Source organism: Beta vulgaris, chromosome 9 (assembly GCF_026745355.1).
Source record: "Beta vulgaris subsp. vulgaris cultivar EL10 chromosome 9, EL10.2, whole genome shotgun sequence".
NCBI classification, from domain to species: Eukaryota; Viridiplantae; Streptophyta; class Magnoliopsida; order Caryophyllales; family Amaranthaceae; genus Beta; species Beta vulgaris.
In genome coordinates, this window is record NC_079210.1 from 31,578,501 (window position 1) to 31,596,525 (window position 18,025).

Genomic DNA, 18,025 nt, shown 5'->3' on the forward strand with positions numbered 1-18,025 from the left:
TTTTATTTTTGTCTTTTAATAATTTTATTAATTTATGTCCAAATATCTATATTAACAAATGTCAAAGTGAAAATGAAGAAATGTTTTTTTTATAACCTCAAGTGAGCAAGACTTTAGTTTCTTTTTGTGCTTTTTTTTTTTTAATTCATCGTAAGTTTCCAACCTTCCACTGTAAATTTACAGTAGACACTCGTGTCTTTGCATTCACCCACTCCATGTAAAATGTTCACCTATTATTGCACTCAATCTGGAATTACCATCATACAAATAGCGTTAACCAACTTGAGATATTTAACAATAGGTAGAATCGAGTTAGATTTCACAAACTCCATGTCCAACTCACATTTGGATTTGATCAAATCCTAACTTGGATTTTATTATTGAATTTCACAATTATTTTACCTCAAATCAAGTTAGATTTACTCTATTTCATTACTTGGCATGTTTCGAATTCACATTTTCAAATTCAAATAGGATTTTATTTGGTAAAAAAACTAATATGAACCCGGTGCACACTAACTTAGTGTACACCTTATCCATCTCACATGAGTTTTAATGATTACAACTTTTTGTTTTTGCCGCGTTCAGTGTTGCATGTTATAGTGTATTTTAAAACGATATAGTGTATTTTAAAATGATATAGTGTATTTTAAAATCATAGTGTTTTGCTGAGTTTTTTGGCATGAACCGCATGATAGTGTTGCATGTTATAATGTATATTGACATGATATAGTGTATTTTGAAATGATATAGTGTATTTTGACATGATAGAATTTTGTTGTGTCTTTTGACATGATATAGTGTGTTTTGACATAATATAGTGTATTTTGAAATGTTATAGTGTAGTTTATTTGTATATTACACAAAATTATCATAATCGATCGTTATAGTGTTTGACATGATAGTGTATTTTGACATGATATAGTGTATTTTAAAATGATATAGTGTATGTTTGTTGTGAACAACTGTTTTTGTTAAAATTTTAGGGCGAAAGAATTTTATTGAAGAGGAAAATCGCGCGGATTTTGAAAAGCGGGAGTGACTAGTTTGTAGTGGGGGGCACGTGTCTAGGCCTGGTCCATACTATTTTTAATGTGAACCGGGTCCATCGTAGTTTCGGACTAAATTACCAATTTACCCTCCCTATTTAATTACCGTTACTTTCACTCTCAAGTACCTGACACGTAAATGTTAACCATCCGGGTTAAGTCGAACAACTGAGGAGAAGAGTGCGAGGAACGAATTTCGGGCAAACTAAACTTTTTCTGACGACATCGGAATTCGGAGTATCGGATTCTTCAAAAAAATCCGAAGCTTAAGATTGGAGATCTTCCACAAATTTGAGGGATAAACCCAGAAATTAATGGATGTGTTTCTGCTCTTGTTTCATTGTTAGGACGAAGTTTGGTCAGTAACCCATGTCAACGGTTAACGTAATTAAGTCATCTCTTGATTCCATAAACCAGGTAAATCTTACTTTCTTCTTCTCCTTTCATTTTATCATCTTTTTTATATTAATTTTATCTTTGTTTTTTTGGTGTAAGCTTGTTAATTGTTCTTCACTTAATTGGGTTTTTGAATGAATAATTATTATAGAATTTGGAATGAGCTAGAATTTCTCGATTAAATGCCGGGTATTGTTAGTCACTGAATTTCTGGATAAAATGTGGAATATATTTTTATTAATTGTGGGTTTAAAAGTGATTGCACCAAGCAAAACAAAGCCTTAGTGATGTATTACAACATGATCAAGTGAAGTGGGTTGATTTGATCAAAAACAGATTATGAACTTCTGAATTGTTGATAATCTTTGCTGCTAATGAACTCGGGCCGCTGCCCATAAGGAATGAACATAACATAAGTCGAGCAGCAATCAGTGACGGATCCAACTATATGGGTTCAGAGCCGTTCAAAAAATAAACTACAATCAATTTTCTTTAGTGACCCAATGATAATGTTTAATGTAGTAGGTGTTCTTATTAAGAAAAATTATGGATATACTTTGTCCCACATTTGTGTACCAATTGTGTGCCACTATTCTAATTAGTTTATTATAATGTGTGTTTAAATTTTAATTAAGAATTGGTGGGTTATAGTGATTTTTTTAATAAGGAAAACAAACTTAGGAAGGACCCTTATTAATTCGGGGCCAACCTAAAACATCCTTACAGATGATAAAGGAGAAATCAATACAGTACGGGAGAAGAGTAGTTATGGCCCTTGTTAGCCATGAAATTCGCCGCTTTATTGGCTTCCTTGAAGCAATGATCAATCTGGCACATGGAGAATGCCGACATCATAATTTCTGCGTCACATATCATGTTGTCAATTTCCAAAGGCGTAGACCAACAATTTTTAATAGCATTAACAATAGTCAAATTAACCCCTTCCACTAGTAATTGCAAAATACTAAGAGGAGCGGCTCCCTTAAGGCCTTCGATAAGCCCCCAAGCCTCGGCTTGCAAAATTGAAACTGAAGAGCCAAGATTTTTAGCACCTGCAAGAAGAACAGTGCCGTCAGAATCTCTTAAGACAAAACCACAAGCTGCATTACCATGTGCTAATTTAGATCCATCAAAATTTAGTTTTATGAACGAAGCCGAAGGAGGGGAACAAATAAGATTTTTCCCCTCCCTACGCCTAGAAGAGGAGGCAAGAACTCCTTTAGGAGGGGAGACACTGGAAGCTGCGAACTCGACCTGCTGCGCTTTCGACCAATTCGCAGCGAACTTAAAAATAGATAGACTAGCTTGCCTAAACGTAATAGATTCATTTTTAAAAATGAGCTTTATTTTTAAAGAACCATAAAAACCACCAAACAAAGGCAAAGTCTTGGATATGCTCCTTAGAGGACTCTTGCAAATATAAATTCAAAGTCCTACGAAAAGACGAAGGATATGGAATACAAGTATGAGGTAATAAAGGCCAATTAAAATCCTCATGCAACTTTTGCAAAATATCTTGAGTGAATGGGCAGTCAAAGAACAAATGTGTAGCTGTCTCAGAGTGAAAGTTACAAAAAAACACATTGAAAGTTACAAAAAACACACTGATGAGGAAGAAAAAATGGCTTTTTTCCAACCTGGACTTGGTAGGGAGCCCATCATTACAAGCTTTCCATAGAAAATTTTTAATCTTTGGAAGAACCTACAATTTCCAAATCCACTTGAAATCAACATCGTCATTATGATGATTAAGCTCACCTTGTATCGAAACCGCTCCAGACTTAACTGAGTACTCACCATCTGGAGAAAGCCCCTAAATGAGCTCATCCTCTCTTCCCGAGCAAGGAATATACAAAGAGCAAATAGTGTCAACTATATGAGAGGGGACAAGAGAGCAGATTTTTGAGCGGTTCCGGGTAAAATCTGGATTAATGACATCGACCACCTTCAGGTTGGTGGATCCACCAACTACCTGAATGACACTACTGATTGGGTAAGGGAAAACCCAGTTATCCATCCAGGAATTGATTTTCCTGCCATTACCCAGGTGCCATCTCAAGCCTTTAGGAAAAAAACCACGAAGACGCATGAGGCTTTTCCAATGCCAAGAAGCCACATTAGAGACTTTATGAGACATAATAGGAGTTCTCTTACAATATTTTTTCTTGACAAGATTAACCCATAGGCTGGCGTGACCTTTAACCAGCTTCTAAAGCAATTTCATCTGTAATGCCATATTATGAGGTTCAACCCTACGAAACCCAAGCCGACCTTTAGCTTTAGATTTGCAGGTTTGGTCCCAGCTAATTTGATTAGCACTTTTGCTATCAGGGTTCTTATTCCAGAAGAAATTACGATAAGTTTTATTTAAATTAAGGAGAATAGGCTTTGCGAGAGAAAAGCTTTGCATCTGAAAGTTAGCTTTAGTAGCTATAATAGCTTGAATTGAAACAGAGCGACCAACTTCTGAGAGAGAGTTGTCTTTCCATTTTGGATGTTGATTTATAGTTTTGGAAAGAATCGAAACAAAGGTTTCTTTTGTGACCCGGGAATCAATAATAGGGCACCCTAAATAATCCCCCAAAGAAGAGGATTCTGACATGGCTAGAATGGAACTAAAATTCGCTTTTTTATCACACGTCACATTCTTAGTAACCTGGAAAGCTGATTTGTGAAAATTCACTAATTGCCCTGATATCGAGCAGTACTTGTCTAGAATCTCCTTGATCTGTTTGCGGCTAGTATCATTATCTTTAGCAAATATCATAGTGTCATATGCAAAAGTTAAGAATGGAATACGCACACCTGATTTACCTATAGAGATTCCCACCCTTTTTTCTTTTGCCCTACTGGCCACAGGCAGCAGACAGCTCCCTGGCTAATAGCTCCACACATAGAATAAACAAGTACAGGGATAACAGATCTCCTTGTCGTATTCCTCTATAGGGGAAAATTCTATCTCCCGGAATACCATTTACAAGCACTGAAAAAGAGGTGGAGGAAATACAACTTTTAATTCAGCTAACCCATTGTGGACAAAAGCCCAACTTGTTTAGAGTAGAAATAATGTATTTCCATTCCAACTGGTCATACGCTTTTTCCATGTCTAATTTCATAGCAATCCACCCATCCTTCCTAGATTTCTTTATGAAAGAATGGAACATTTCATGGGCAATTTAAATATTGTTCTGAATAAGCCGATCAGGAACACATGCACCCTGAAGAGGGTGGACAATCTTCCCTAAAACAGTTTTAAGGCGATTTGTAATAACTTTAGAAATGATCTTGTATATTGTGGAACATAAACTTATGGGGTCTGAAATGATTTGCATTAGACGGGTAATTTTTTTTTAGGAATGAGAGCTAAAACAGGATGGTTAATTTCTTTAAGGATGTTGCCTGAATGAAAAAAGGTTCTAGCACCACGTATCACTGAATTCCCTACTAACATCTAGTACTTCTGAAAGAAGGGGGAAACCAATCCAGACTCGGGGGATTTATTGGAGGCTAGGTCAAAAAGAGCATTATTAATTTCTTCCCCATTGACCTCTCTAGTCAAGAACAGATTGTCATCTGATGAAATAACAGGGGATAATAAGGTCAAGTCGGTATCCTCGAAATGACACAGGATCAGAAATAAACCTTTGGCTAAATTCCTCTGCAATTTCCTTTGCGATTTTTAATGGGCTAGAAATATAATCCTGGGATGAAGTAATAAACTCCCGAATTTGATTACGACTGCGCCTAGTCGCATGCGCATGATAATACTTTGTGTTGGCATCACTTTGGGTGAGAATTGTCGTTTTACTTTTTTGTTTCCAGCACTCTTAGTAAGACAATAGTGTCATTCGTTTTTTTAATAGTAAATTTTGCTTAACTTGTAGTGCTGAAAGGTTTGCATTAACTAGAATTTTTTGTTGTGCAATTAGAAGTGTGCTTCGACTGTTCTCAGTTGGCAAAAAATGTTCCCAAATTGAGTTTGATTCCATACTTTAGCTTTAGTTTTAAGTGCTTTGCATTTATCAACTAAACAAAACATATTGGAACTTGTAAATTGCAAGCACCAGTTTTTTTTACTAAATTATCGAAATCCTTTCTAGTACACCACATCTTCTCGAACCTAAATGGGGGTGCTTTTGATTCGGCCTTGGGTAGAAAAGCTAGCGCTACTTGGCAGTGAAGATAAAAAAAAAAAGAAGGATGTTTGACATGTTTGAGGAAATTTAGCTATCCATTCTATACTTGACACACCCTTATCAAGCCTCTCATATAAATTGTTATTGCTAATCAAACTTTTCCGCCAAGTAAATCTGGGACCATTAAACGGAATTTCTACACAATTTACTCTATTAAACAGATTATTCATGATTTTTTTTAACCCTATTGCTATTAAAAGGGGCACCACTACTTTTGTGTTGGGAGTTACTTTTTTCATTAAAATGTCCCAATATAATGAATGGGGAAGTCAGACCGTTAGCATAGATGATTAGCTCCTCCCAAAATTCAGGTTTATGGGAAGCTTGGGCTGCGGATAAACAAAAATGACAATAAAAGAGAAGTGAATATTAAGTAGATTTACCTCAGTTGTGATGAATCTTTGTGCTTTGAAAACAACATTTAAGCTAAATGGATTTCGATTACAGGCCTTCCACATAAGCCATAATCCCCCTGACAAACCAACAGTAGGGATGAAATCAAAATAATGGAACCCACATTTCCTAATACAAGCTAGAGAGGGGGGATTTTGAGTTTTGACTTCACATATTATACAAACTTTGACACAACTAGTGTCACAAAAATCCTTAACCTCTGCTAACGCATATTTTCTACGACATCCCCTAATGTTCCAAAAGGCCAACATTAAATTATTATATTACAAAGAAGCATTTGCCTAGGGGGGGGGGGGGGGGCTGTTTTAAAATCTCTTCCTCTTGAGAGTTGAGGATGCATCATCCTCCTCTATGTCTGCAACCCTCCTTTTTGCCGAGCTCGTCTGGGTAGATAGCTCAAGTGGGAGGGTTGGGTCGATACCCATCTTCTCAATATGATGAATGATTGAGTTGTCTGAATTCAGGGAGTGAGAGGAATTTCCTGCTAAGGAGTTAAACTTCCTCATTTTGATCACTAGGATCATTAACAACTGTCAATGCAGCATCATCATACTCATCATTTTCATAATAAGAAAGAACTGATCCACCCCATAGTTTAATGGCATGTATTGAGTATGGTCTACTAATTCTATAGTGGAGTAGACTTTAATAGGGCCAGGAGAAGAGGGGGCCAACACAGAGGCCTTACCAGGAGCACAAGCCTTCACCAGAGGCTCAGCAAGAGGGGAGACTAGAGGAGTTCCAGAACCTTCATAATCACTAGAGGAGTCAGATGAGAGGAGAGGAGAAGCTATCAAGAGCTTTCCCTTTCCTTTGTCATTTTCAGGAACTAGGCCAGTAGCTTTGTGCTTACCATAGGGAGGAACCATAGGAGAGGGTTCCTCGATCACAATAACTTTTGCATGGGGGGGCTTGAGAATACCTTTTTCAGAAGAATGAAATCGTTTCTTGAATGGGACAGAACTGGGAGCTTTTTTGCCAAGATGTTTGGACTGTGCATGTACCACTTGTGCTTGCTCAGCAGTGGTCACATGCATATCTTGTCCAATAGCCTTGGCTAAAGCTTGATATAAAGTTTTTTGCTTAGGATTTTTCACCAGCTTCACAGTAACAACTTTCTTAGGAGAGTTAAGAAGAGGACAACTATCAATCAGGTGCACAGAATCACCACAAAATGAGCAACCAGATGAAAAGTCTTCATACCACACAACATAACAGTGATAATAGTTACCAAACAGTAAAATAAAATGGCACACAAGTGTGAAACAAAAAGTGGAACAGAAAATTTTGATTCATACTATTTAACCATATTTCTAACCTCATTATGTATTACTCCAACTACCCTCTAATTTTTTACTCATTTTAGTCCTCCTCTCCACCCTCTCCACCTTCTGCATCACCAGTGCCCAACTACCCAACCCACAAATCCCAAACCTCTAAAATCACTAGTACCTAGCCCTCTAAGTTTAGAAAGAGCTAAGTCTCAAACTATGAGTAACTTGGATGGTTGTGGAAATCGTGGAACATGCAATACAATTTTAGTCAATTTGTAGCAATTTTGAAATTCTATCTCAGGATGAACTTCTAGTGACATGTTTAAAACATTTGCCTTTGCTAATGTAATCTTTAGATTATAAAATTTGCCTCTTACAATTTCTGCTTTCCTAGTTAATCCTTACTCCTTAGCTCGTATTCGCTACTGCAAGTCAGTTGCAGTGGGTGCATCAAGAGATTTATACAAAAAGAAATTAGAAAGAAATTTAATTGAATTTAGAAGAAAAACAAATTATGTGCAGCGTTTGAAATTGGGAAAGGAAAAAGGAAGTGTCTGCTTATGGGACTCAATCCTGCGTCCAAGGGAAGCTTTGTCTCAGGGAGTGAACTTGGCACACAGAGCAAGACCATCTTCACCGCCTTGTTTTTTGTGTTATCTATTACATGGGAAAATTTATAAGCGATTTTATAATAAAGAGCTACACAATTTTTTTCCAAAATTCTATTGGGTTTAGCTGAACCCAGTGAACTCATAGTGTATCAGTATGTTGCAGCAATGTGAGGGAGAATATGGATGTACAATAACTAATCGTATTGCTAGATAATGGTGGTGGAGATAGTGATAGGAAAAAGAGAAGTTAATTAGAGGTCAAATTGTTTTCAACAGTAATGCATGTTTACACATTGTGATATCTGGTAAACGCATCAGTGCTGCTGAGTTCAGGATGTTTCTTAGTTTCAAATGTTTTTCCTCCTGTCATTGCTATGTACTATTTTTATGGATCTTTAGACAATAATATGGCAATGATGATGAAGTGCTTTCTATTTCTACCTTTTGATTTTGCACATGAAGTATAGAAAATTATTTTTTGTTTCAAGTTAATGTATCCCAATTGTGGTGTGTTATTTGTGTAAATGTGTTTTCCATTTATTCCGAATGGTTTTGTATCTAAAATCTGATAGGAATATTCATATCATCATGACATTTGACTTACTTAGGCATAATTTCTAGGTATGATTCCCCTAATCAGGTTGCACTTTGTATGCTTGGCCTTTAGCTCTTATATAATATTTCGTCGTATGGGTCATATTCAGGGAATTGAGTCAAATTGGCTTCATTATCCTTCACTAATCAAAATTTGATTTTTCCGTTATGTCACTTGGTAGTCTTCCTTGAACTTATAGTTTAGGGTATACTAATATGGAAAGATTCAAAGGTGAACTTACTAAACTGACGAAATGACTATAATATTTGAGACAACCCAAAATTGAATTGATTAGTTAGGAACGGACGGAGTATCAGCTTTACTGATTATTCTCTTATATACAAATATATGTAGGTATCAGAACAACTTCATGAGGCTGTTGTTTACCTAGATGCTGGATGCACTGAGAGTTTCCAATATCTCGGTGCATTCTCTTTGTTGTTGGAACATGGAGCACGTGCTGTTTGCTGCTTGGAGAACATGTCACCACTTGACATGGTAAGGAATCTCCTCATTCTTTTGTGCCATATGTTGTAGATGATGAATTGTCTCCAAATGACGTTGCGCTTCTTCTCCCTTGCTGAGAGGTTAGTTTTTGGCATCCTTAGCCTGATATGTGAAGGACAAAAGACACAGGGAAGAAATCAGCGGAATAATTACCAAGCGATAGTTATAAGATCTCTGTTAATTTCTTGTTTGATGATCGATACAAATTAACATGACAGAAGATATGCAACCAGGAAATATCTGTGCTTGAGAATGCACAAAATTTTTGTTTCTTCAGTAGCAGTTATTGCTCCGACTTTCTTTCCTACCTGTGAAAGATTGTATGATTCTTCTTGCATTCTTAATGAACATATATTTTTACTAATGACTTTGTCCATTAGCTTCAATTACTCTTAAATTCAGGAGAAGGATCTTGATGGCTTTACTTCTTTTCTAGGCTGCTGATTGGAATGGAACATCAGACTCTGCAAAGAAAGTGGTTGTTTTAACATCATGCCTATTGAGTGATGTACACCGCTATACCATACGCTGTCTGGGAGCGCACCCAAGTATTCAGTATTGTTACATTTTCACTTCTATCTCAGAGGTTTGTTTGCCGCCTTTCTAGTTACTTTGTTCTCTCTCCCTCTCTCTCTCTCCTCCATCTTCCCCTCTTCAATTACCTTTAGTGAAATTTGTGCCACTATGTGGTTTTTTTCCTTCAGTAAATACAAATAGAAGCCACTTTGGATTGCTTGTATAGTTGTATGCCACTCATCTAGTTGTGACTCAGTCTTGTGTCTCTTAAGATTCTGATCTCTAAACCTTTCTTCTCTCTTTATGCTCCAATTCTACTGAAAATTCCTATGTATTGGATCCTAAACTATGACCTTGAACTCGAATCCCAGAATCGGTGATATCTTGTTCTCTAATTCCCAAAGTTGAAAGCCTGTGCTGTAGCTCCCCTCTCCCTGGCTTGTTGGTGCTGGGATAAAGAACATATTGGATTCTGGATTTGATGTATAACAACATCACATATAACTTGTATGATGGTTTATTTGACCTGTGCACTGCATTTCTTCTTGGCACCCAATCTATATTCTTCCAGGAATCTGATGTCCTAATACATTGCAATGAGTCCATCCATTCCGTTAAACTCTTACCTTCTTTTCAATGTTTCTTTCTGCAAGAATTGCAGGACTTCTTTCTCATCCTCTTTTTAAGTGTTAGTATCCATGTCAATCACACTCTTCTAGTTGTTTATCAATCAGATTTTCTGCTTCTGAATATAATTTCTGTTTCCCTCCACGCCTTTTTGTTTTATGGCTTCTTGGAGTCTTTATAATATAATTTTTCTAATTAAATTCTTCCACGAGGTGTTTGGGATTTGTTCGCAAGTAATTTTACTGCTGAACTTTCGTCTGAGGAAAACACCGTATGTAGCTCTGCATGTTATCACTAGCTCATTCATCTTGTGTCATTTTGTCATAGATTTTTCTACTTAGTATTCAAAAACCAAATAAAACAAATTAAGTAAATAGATTATAGCCTTTTTAGTATTACAAGGCTGTAATAAGGCAAGTGATCTTCTGTGGTTTTTCAAAATGGTGAGAGAGAACTTCATAATTTTGCCGTGAGTTCTGTTACTTGATATTCAATTATGTGCCTTCTTATTTAACAGTGTGATGAGCAAAGTTAACTAATTTTCATCCTCAGATAGCACACTCAGCATATCCTGATTCACCCCTTGGCCCAGATGCATTTCGAGAATATGAGTCCTTGTTAATACAAGATTATGAAGAGCTTTCGAATAAGCACAAGATTAAGTCTGAACGGTTGGATGAAAGGGACTTATCAGAAAGCTTGGCCTCCTTAGAAGGTTGGGCTCAACTTGATGACAAAGACATTTCTCACATTGTCACTAGCCCTTGCGTGTCAAATATCTTTGAAGATAATCCGAAGCAGAAAGAGCAAAAGTTGGTCGTGTCTGTGCAGCACTTTCCAATGATATTTTGTCCCTTGTCACCAAATTTCTTTGTCTTACCTTCAGGAGGATCAGTTGCTCAAGCTAGCTTGGCAACTGAGCACGAGCATTCTCTTAGTCCTGGGTTGCCCCCATTAAGCGTTGGTCTTGCTTCTGAAGGTGAAGATGTTCCTGGGGCAACTCTTACAGCCCATTTTCTCTATTATCTTGCTTCTAAGGTAACCGATGCTTTCCATTTTGCTTGAATGCTAGTTGAGTTGGCGTTGACATTTTGTCTTTTTGTTTCTTGGGTTTTGCCTTTCTAGCATATGCAAACTTCTATGATATGATATGTGTGATACAGACATACAGTGGATAGCTTAACATCTCTGTGAGATAATAGTAGTTGTCATATCCAGGTTATTACGCCCTCTTGTATTCATGATATGTCTATATCTCTGCCCTGGAGTTGGTGGAAGTATCCCCCTTCCCCCACTCTCCACCCCACCTCCACCTCCATAAAGCACGCATAAGCAGACACAGAAAATAGTAAGTTGTAGAGTATCATCCTTGGAAATTCGGAAGAGTTGTTGAGCATCTGTTTAGAGAGCTGATTTATTAACCATGGGGATAAAGCAAGAAATTATCTGGCAATCACATAGATTATTTACTGGCCTAATGTTGATCTTGTTTTCTTGTCACATCTGTTATACGCTAATTGCTCTTGACACAGCTTTGTTATCTTTCTACGACCTAATTCCTGAACAGGAAGTACAATACATATTTTAGTGTTACTAGGGATTAAACTAGATGTCTCACACAGTCAAACTGTCACTAAGCTTCTCATAGCTTTTTGCAAAGTAGCAGTATGTGCTTTGCCAAATCGGAATGCATTTATGTATTAGTTAGAAGTAAAACCAGGAACATTTTAATTCTCTACAGCATAGACTAGGCAGGAATTCAACGCAGTGCACTGCTAATGGTGTTGTATGGGACATAAGAGTCTAAATGGGGTCATGCTGTTCTAACATCATTTCCTTCTTCCTCAAGCTATATTTCACCAATGAGATCTAATTGTTCCTATTCTGTCTTTCTATTGCCTTTTTTTACCTTCCCCACCTCCCTCTCTCTCTCTCTCTCTCTCTGTGTGTGTGTGTGTGTGTGTGTGTGTGTGTGTGAGAGAGAGAGAGAGGAGGGGGTGGGTTCATGATAGTTCCTTGCTATTGAATGATATAAAGTAAGATGAAGAGATATATATGTGATGCTAGGCTGGCTCTGTAGTCACAGAAGTACATCAGAATTATTTCAGAAACTATATGTAAAAGATGTATTCGACTTTTAAGTGTTCCACATACGGGTAGCATACTAGCACTAGCCCTTTTTTGGAACTTAATTTGCTGAGAGCACACAACTACGCGAGTCTCACAATAATTTGAGACTTCACCATGGGCTTGGGTCCCCAAGCTGTATGTGAGTTACCTGAAACTGAGAACTGCAGAGACTCTACCAACGATGTTATTCTTTTCAATGTTTGGTGGTATGGCCAGTTGTACTCTTGGCCTTTGTTTTCTAACTTTTATCACCTCTATTCCCTTGTTAAATGTTTCCTTTTCCTCCCTTGATCTGTAGATGGACCTAAAACTGGAAATATTTTCCTTTGGGGATCTATCAAAAACTGTTGGAAGAATATTGACAGACATGTCAAGTCTTTATGATGTAGGTCGTCGTAAGAGGTCAGCAGGCTTGTTGCTGATTGACCGCACTTTGGATCTCCTGACTCCATGTAGTCACACCGATTCCTTTTTTGATAGAGTATTTTCTGCTTTAACTCGTAGAGAAAGATCATCATATTCTACACATGCAAAAAACTCACAGACCCGAGGAAAGCCAATTACTCGTATACACCGTGCACCTCTCGATGTTCGAATACCACTTGACAGTGTTTTCAACAAAGAGTCTAAAGCTGATAATTTTCAACTACTGGAAAGCATTGAAGCTTTTCTATGTGGTTGGAATTCCAGCAGTTCTGATCCAAAGATCCAGGACCTGATTGACCTTAGCTCCAAAATTCAAGATGAGAAGTCCTCCGACTCTATACAGCATACGTTTGATGGGTCCTTTATGGCTGCTGAAAGTTTCCATGGAACACCTTATTTAGAAGCTGTATTAGGAAGGCATATGAAGGATGGGACAGTACTTGTTAAGAAGTGGCTCCAAGAAGCTTTGCGCAAGGAGAATATATCTGTGAATGTGAAAGCTCGATCTGGTTTTGCTACAAAGTCAGAGTTGGAACCTATGATAAAAGCGCTGGCTACAAGTGATTCTTCTTTTCTAAGAAATAAAGGGATTATCCAGTTGACTGCTGCTGCACTGGCTGCTATGGATGAATTACATTGTGACAAATGGGATGCATTTATCAGTGCAGAGAAAATGTTGCATGTCTCTGCCGGAGACACGAGTCAAAGTCTTGCTGCTCAAATAGGTGACTTGGTCAACAAAAGTATTTTAACTAGATCTCAAGGTGGAAAATCAATGTCCTCCCAAGGATTAATTTCTTTTAAAGATGCATTGCTCCTCACAGTAATGGGATATATATTGGCGGGTGAAAGTTTTCCCACATCAGGAACTACTAGTCCTTTTTCATGGCAGGAGGAGCATTTAATGAAGGAAGCCATTGTTGAGGCTATACTTGAGAACCCAGAGTTAGCAGAACTTAGATTTGTACATGGTCTTGCAGAAGAGCTTGATGCATACCGAAGCAAGATCAGCTCAAAGGAAAAAAATCTTACAGATGAATTATCAATCGATGATTTGGATGATGAGGATTGGGGAAACTGGGGTGATGAGGATGCTGGGAATGCTAGTAATAAAGAGCAAGGATATGATGATATGCAGCTCAAACTAGAGTTGCGCGACAGGGTTGATAACCTTTTCAGATTCTTGTACAAGTTATCTGGTTCAAAAAGAAGAAATTTACCATTGAGGGAAGGTCCCTTTGCCTCAGAATTAGGTACTGGAGGTGACTCCTTCGAAAGTAAAGGGTTGCTATACAAGCTATTATTGAGAGTGTTGGGAAAATATGATGTACCTGGATTAGAGCATCACTCTTCAACTGTGGGTAGACTTTTTGGAAGATTTGGCCTTGGGCAGGTAAAGAAGTGCTTATTATGTGTTTAAAACAGAATCCTGATTGTTTCATGCTGATTTCTAATGGTTGACTCGTGCAGGCGAAACCTAGTCTAGCAGACCAAAATCTTATCCTTGTTTTCATTATAGGAGGCACCAACGGTCAAGAGGTCAGTGATCTGAAAATAAATATGTGCATTGTTTTCAAATGTTGCATGCAATCAACCTCTGCAAGTATATCTGCTTGCTTTTTGTGTGCTCGTGGATTACTCAGGGCAGCTGTGGGACTTTCGAGCTCTGCAGTTATTTCTATTTTGGTATTAATGCACCATTTTTATCGCTGCATCCGAACAAATTAACAGCCATTTGAAATCTTCTAACCCTTTGCTCACTTCCGTCATGGTAGTACATTTCTGTCTGTTTACACTACCTCAAGAATTATTGCTTGAAGAGTAAGCTATTTTGTAGTGAGATCATTTGACAATCTTATATTGATGAAGTATTTACTATTTAGTTATTACTTCCATGAAATCACTTTCCACGTATGCCCTGATTGACTTCTTTTACCTTTCATCAGGTACATGAAGCTTTCGAGGCATTGTCTGATAGCGAGAGGCCGAATATAGAGCTTATAGTTGGTGGCACAACACTTTTAACCCCTGAGGACATGCTTGAGTTACTTCTGGGAAACTCTAGTCACTTCTAAGGCTCTGTATCACTGTATGTATTGATCTGATCCCCCCCCCCCCCCTAAATCTCTGAGCTCAACACAGGTTAGTTATAGGCTCTGTAGATATTGACCTCAAAGCTATTCTCCTTTTTTTCCCGTTTTTTTTTTTGGCGGGTGGGGGAGCTTACGTTAAATCAGTATCTCTTAATTGTATTTTTTTCTGTTGTAATCTTTCTATACATCTGGATAAGTAGAAAAGCTATCTTATATCCTTTTGTTGCTGTTTTTGGGCTGCTGACATTGATGTCATCACTGTTATGCTTTGGAGTTTGGAGGCATGAACGTAATCTTCAAATAGAAAATTGAGTTCTCTTATTTATATGCTTATGTATTCCCATCTTTAAGTGGTATAACTACTACGGGTATTTTTTTTTACTTAAATCAGTATCTCTTAATTGTATTTTTTTTTCTGTTGTAATCTTTCTATACATCTGAATAAGTCGAAAAGCTATCTTATATTCTTTTGTTGCTGTTCTTGGGCTGCTGACATTGATGTCATCACTGTTATGCTTTGGAGTTTGGAGGCATGAATGTAATCTAGTATCGAACGTTGATGAAATAGAAAATTGAGCTCTCTTATTTATATGCTTATGTATTCCCATCTTTAAGTGGTATAACTAGTACGGGTATTTTTTACTTGTTAATGACCGTGGACGACCCTTCGTGGAATTTATATTCTTATTTACTTGCAAAAATAGGGAAATGGGACATGATTTCGAGCACGCAATAAGATAGAAGATATCGATTCATTTGGTTGAGTTATATATGTTGCGAGCCAACTCCTTTTTTCAAAAGCAAAAAAATAAGGATTCCGAAAACAAGAATAAAGAAAAAAGGATAGGTACAAAAAAAGGAATATTCCATCAAATTCATTATTTTTTTGATAGAACTTTTACTTGAAACTTTTTTAAAAAAAGGTTATTATGAAACATGTTTTGTGTAGCACAAGATAAGAGTTTGGTTGTGTTCACTCGAAAGTGCAATGATGAAATGAACGCATTTATCCGCACAAAGTCTTGTCATGTGAATGGCTCTATTTTAATGCTTCGAGTGCTTGTTATAGAACATGGATGTGATCATGTACGTGCCCCCCAAATTTTGACGCCAAATCTATTACTTTATCTTAGTTTTGACAATATTTTTAGTTTGAGACTTAATTTAACTCAACCCTGAAAAACATGTAAACTAATGGATTCAAAAGGGTAGGAATAGGATTGACCCGTTGGTTTAAGATGGAATAAGTTTGATAGATTGCTTTTGGAACAATTAGCATAAGTTGGGATGCTACCTGAGAAGATTTTATCTTTATTGGAAAATTGCAACTTTTTTCTCTCATTGATCACTTTCCATGACCCAATAAAGAAAATTGTTGCATATTTCAACTCTCATGTGCTAGGACTTTCGGTTAATCATCGTAATTGCTAGTAATATGTAAAGCTAATTAAGTATAGTCTGATTCAATTCAATGAATTGTATAGAACTTTGAGCAGCTTATATTTTTAGCCTGGCATAACTTGATGGGACAAACTATTTGTAAAGGTGCGACACTACTCAATCACACCTTCCCAAACCATTATTATCATTTGTTTGATTACTAGACTAACTTTGGCCTAACCTGTATCAGCACGTTGTAAATAGCAGCTTAATTAAGACATAAAAACGGCTAATTATGGAGTTAAGCTACTAATTAGAGATAGATTGTTATGGCGGACTTTCGCACCTTTCTTGCCAAGGAAACTAAGGAAATCCCACAATATTATCCAAGCATATTACCAAAATAAGCTATAGTAAAATAGTTATTACAATATATCTTGAGTACTTGGATAATAAATCGGAAATACAAGTTTAACTTGCTAAAAATTATCGTACATATTAGATTATCTTATAGCAGTAGAAAATAAATACATTAATCACGACTTCACATTTACACAGTTGCTAATCCATGACATTTCCTTTAATCCTGCAAAACAGATGAACCTACCCCCACCCGAACAGGTTCAAAGAACAAAACAAGTCAGCTTATTCTGATACACAAGTTCCACTGATGCACAATAATAAGGTGGCTGAAATTACGCAACTGATTCTTAATCATAATCAAAGCAGAAAACTCATAACTTTCATAAAAGCATTTGTATCTACATAGAAACCCAGTGGCATTTCCTCAGAGATACATTTACACTTGCTAAGAAATACATTGATTTTCTCCCTTACGTTTCTATAAAAATACGTTGTATATTCCAAAGTCATTCCCAAGATTTATCTCAATATATCACATAATACTTTGAGTACATATAGCACGAATAGTACTCTTAAAACTTATCACAAAACGTAGCATAACTCCAGAAAAGACGAATGAAGAGGGCTCAACCACATCTCCAAATTTTTGAGGGAGGTTTCTCCACCTTTCATACTCTTCTTGCAAAACTTTAGGCCATGAACCCAAACAAAGGAGCAATACCCCTCCATATACATAATGAGGAAACCATGCTTTACGAATATTTTTCATCACTGCTTACACATACAACTACTTCCTTATAAAACTAAAATTATACTCGTATAATATAATTTATACTCAATACTTAAACTTAAATACTTATACTCAGCTTCTTATACTGAAATACTTTTTTTTAGGTAAGATGAAGGGGATTCACTTGAGGGGGATAAGGGGAACACTCAAATGAGTCTCGTGAGGTTTGATCCCTAACCCTCAAGAATATGAGGTGGGGAGCGATCCCACTACTCCACCACCTCAACCTCTCTTATATTGAAATACTTAACTTACATATTAATAGTCAAATACTTGTACTTAAATACTTATACAGATCTAGTTATACTTCAATACTCATAATTCAATACTTATACTGGAATCATAAGGCTCAAATGCTTTTACTTAACTTCCAACATTAATTCATATGTTTTAAATACATTTTGTCATACCGAGTTTCCCCCTTACAACAGATGAATGGTTAAAGGTTCCAATAAGAGTTGCTAAAAGGGGGTTCCAACAAGAATTCTTGAAAGGTTTTCGAATCTTGATCGGTATCGTTGAAAAGTAACAAACAAGACATAGACAACATGTAGAGGTGTCCCTAAAGAGGCTTTTAAACATAGGGAAAAGAATATGTCACGCAAGTAAACAAATATCAATTCCATGGTTTTTGGTTTTGTGTTAAGGTGTGACGGTT

At 36.9% G+C, this 18,025-nt stretch overlaps 1 protein-coding gene across 1 annotated transcript; it reads left to right on the top strand.

Moving 5' to 3' along the window:
* Positions 1 to 1,178: 1,178 nt before the first annotated feature.
* Positions 1,179 to 15,159, top strand: LOC104903504 (sec1 family domain-containing protein MIP3). The gene is made up of 7 exons (XM_010691544.4): positions 1,179 to 1,466; positions 8,890 to 9,033; positions 9,479 to 9,628; positions 10,738 to 11,223; positions 12,614 to 14,134; positions 14,212 to 14,280; positions 14,688 to 15,159. The coding sequence occupies exons 1-7, from the start codon at positions 1,419 to 1,421 to the stop codon at positions 14,814 to 14,816; spliced, it is 2,547 nt and encodes an 848-aa protein (XP_010689846.2). The 5' UTR covers positions 1,179 to 1,418; the 3' UTR covers positions 14,817 to 15,159.
* Positions 15,160 to 18,025: the final 2,866 nt, after the last annotated feature.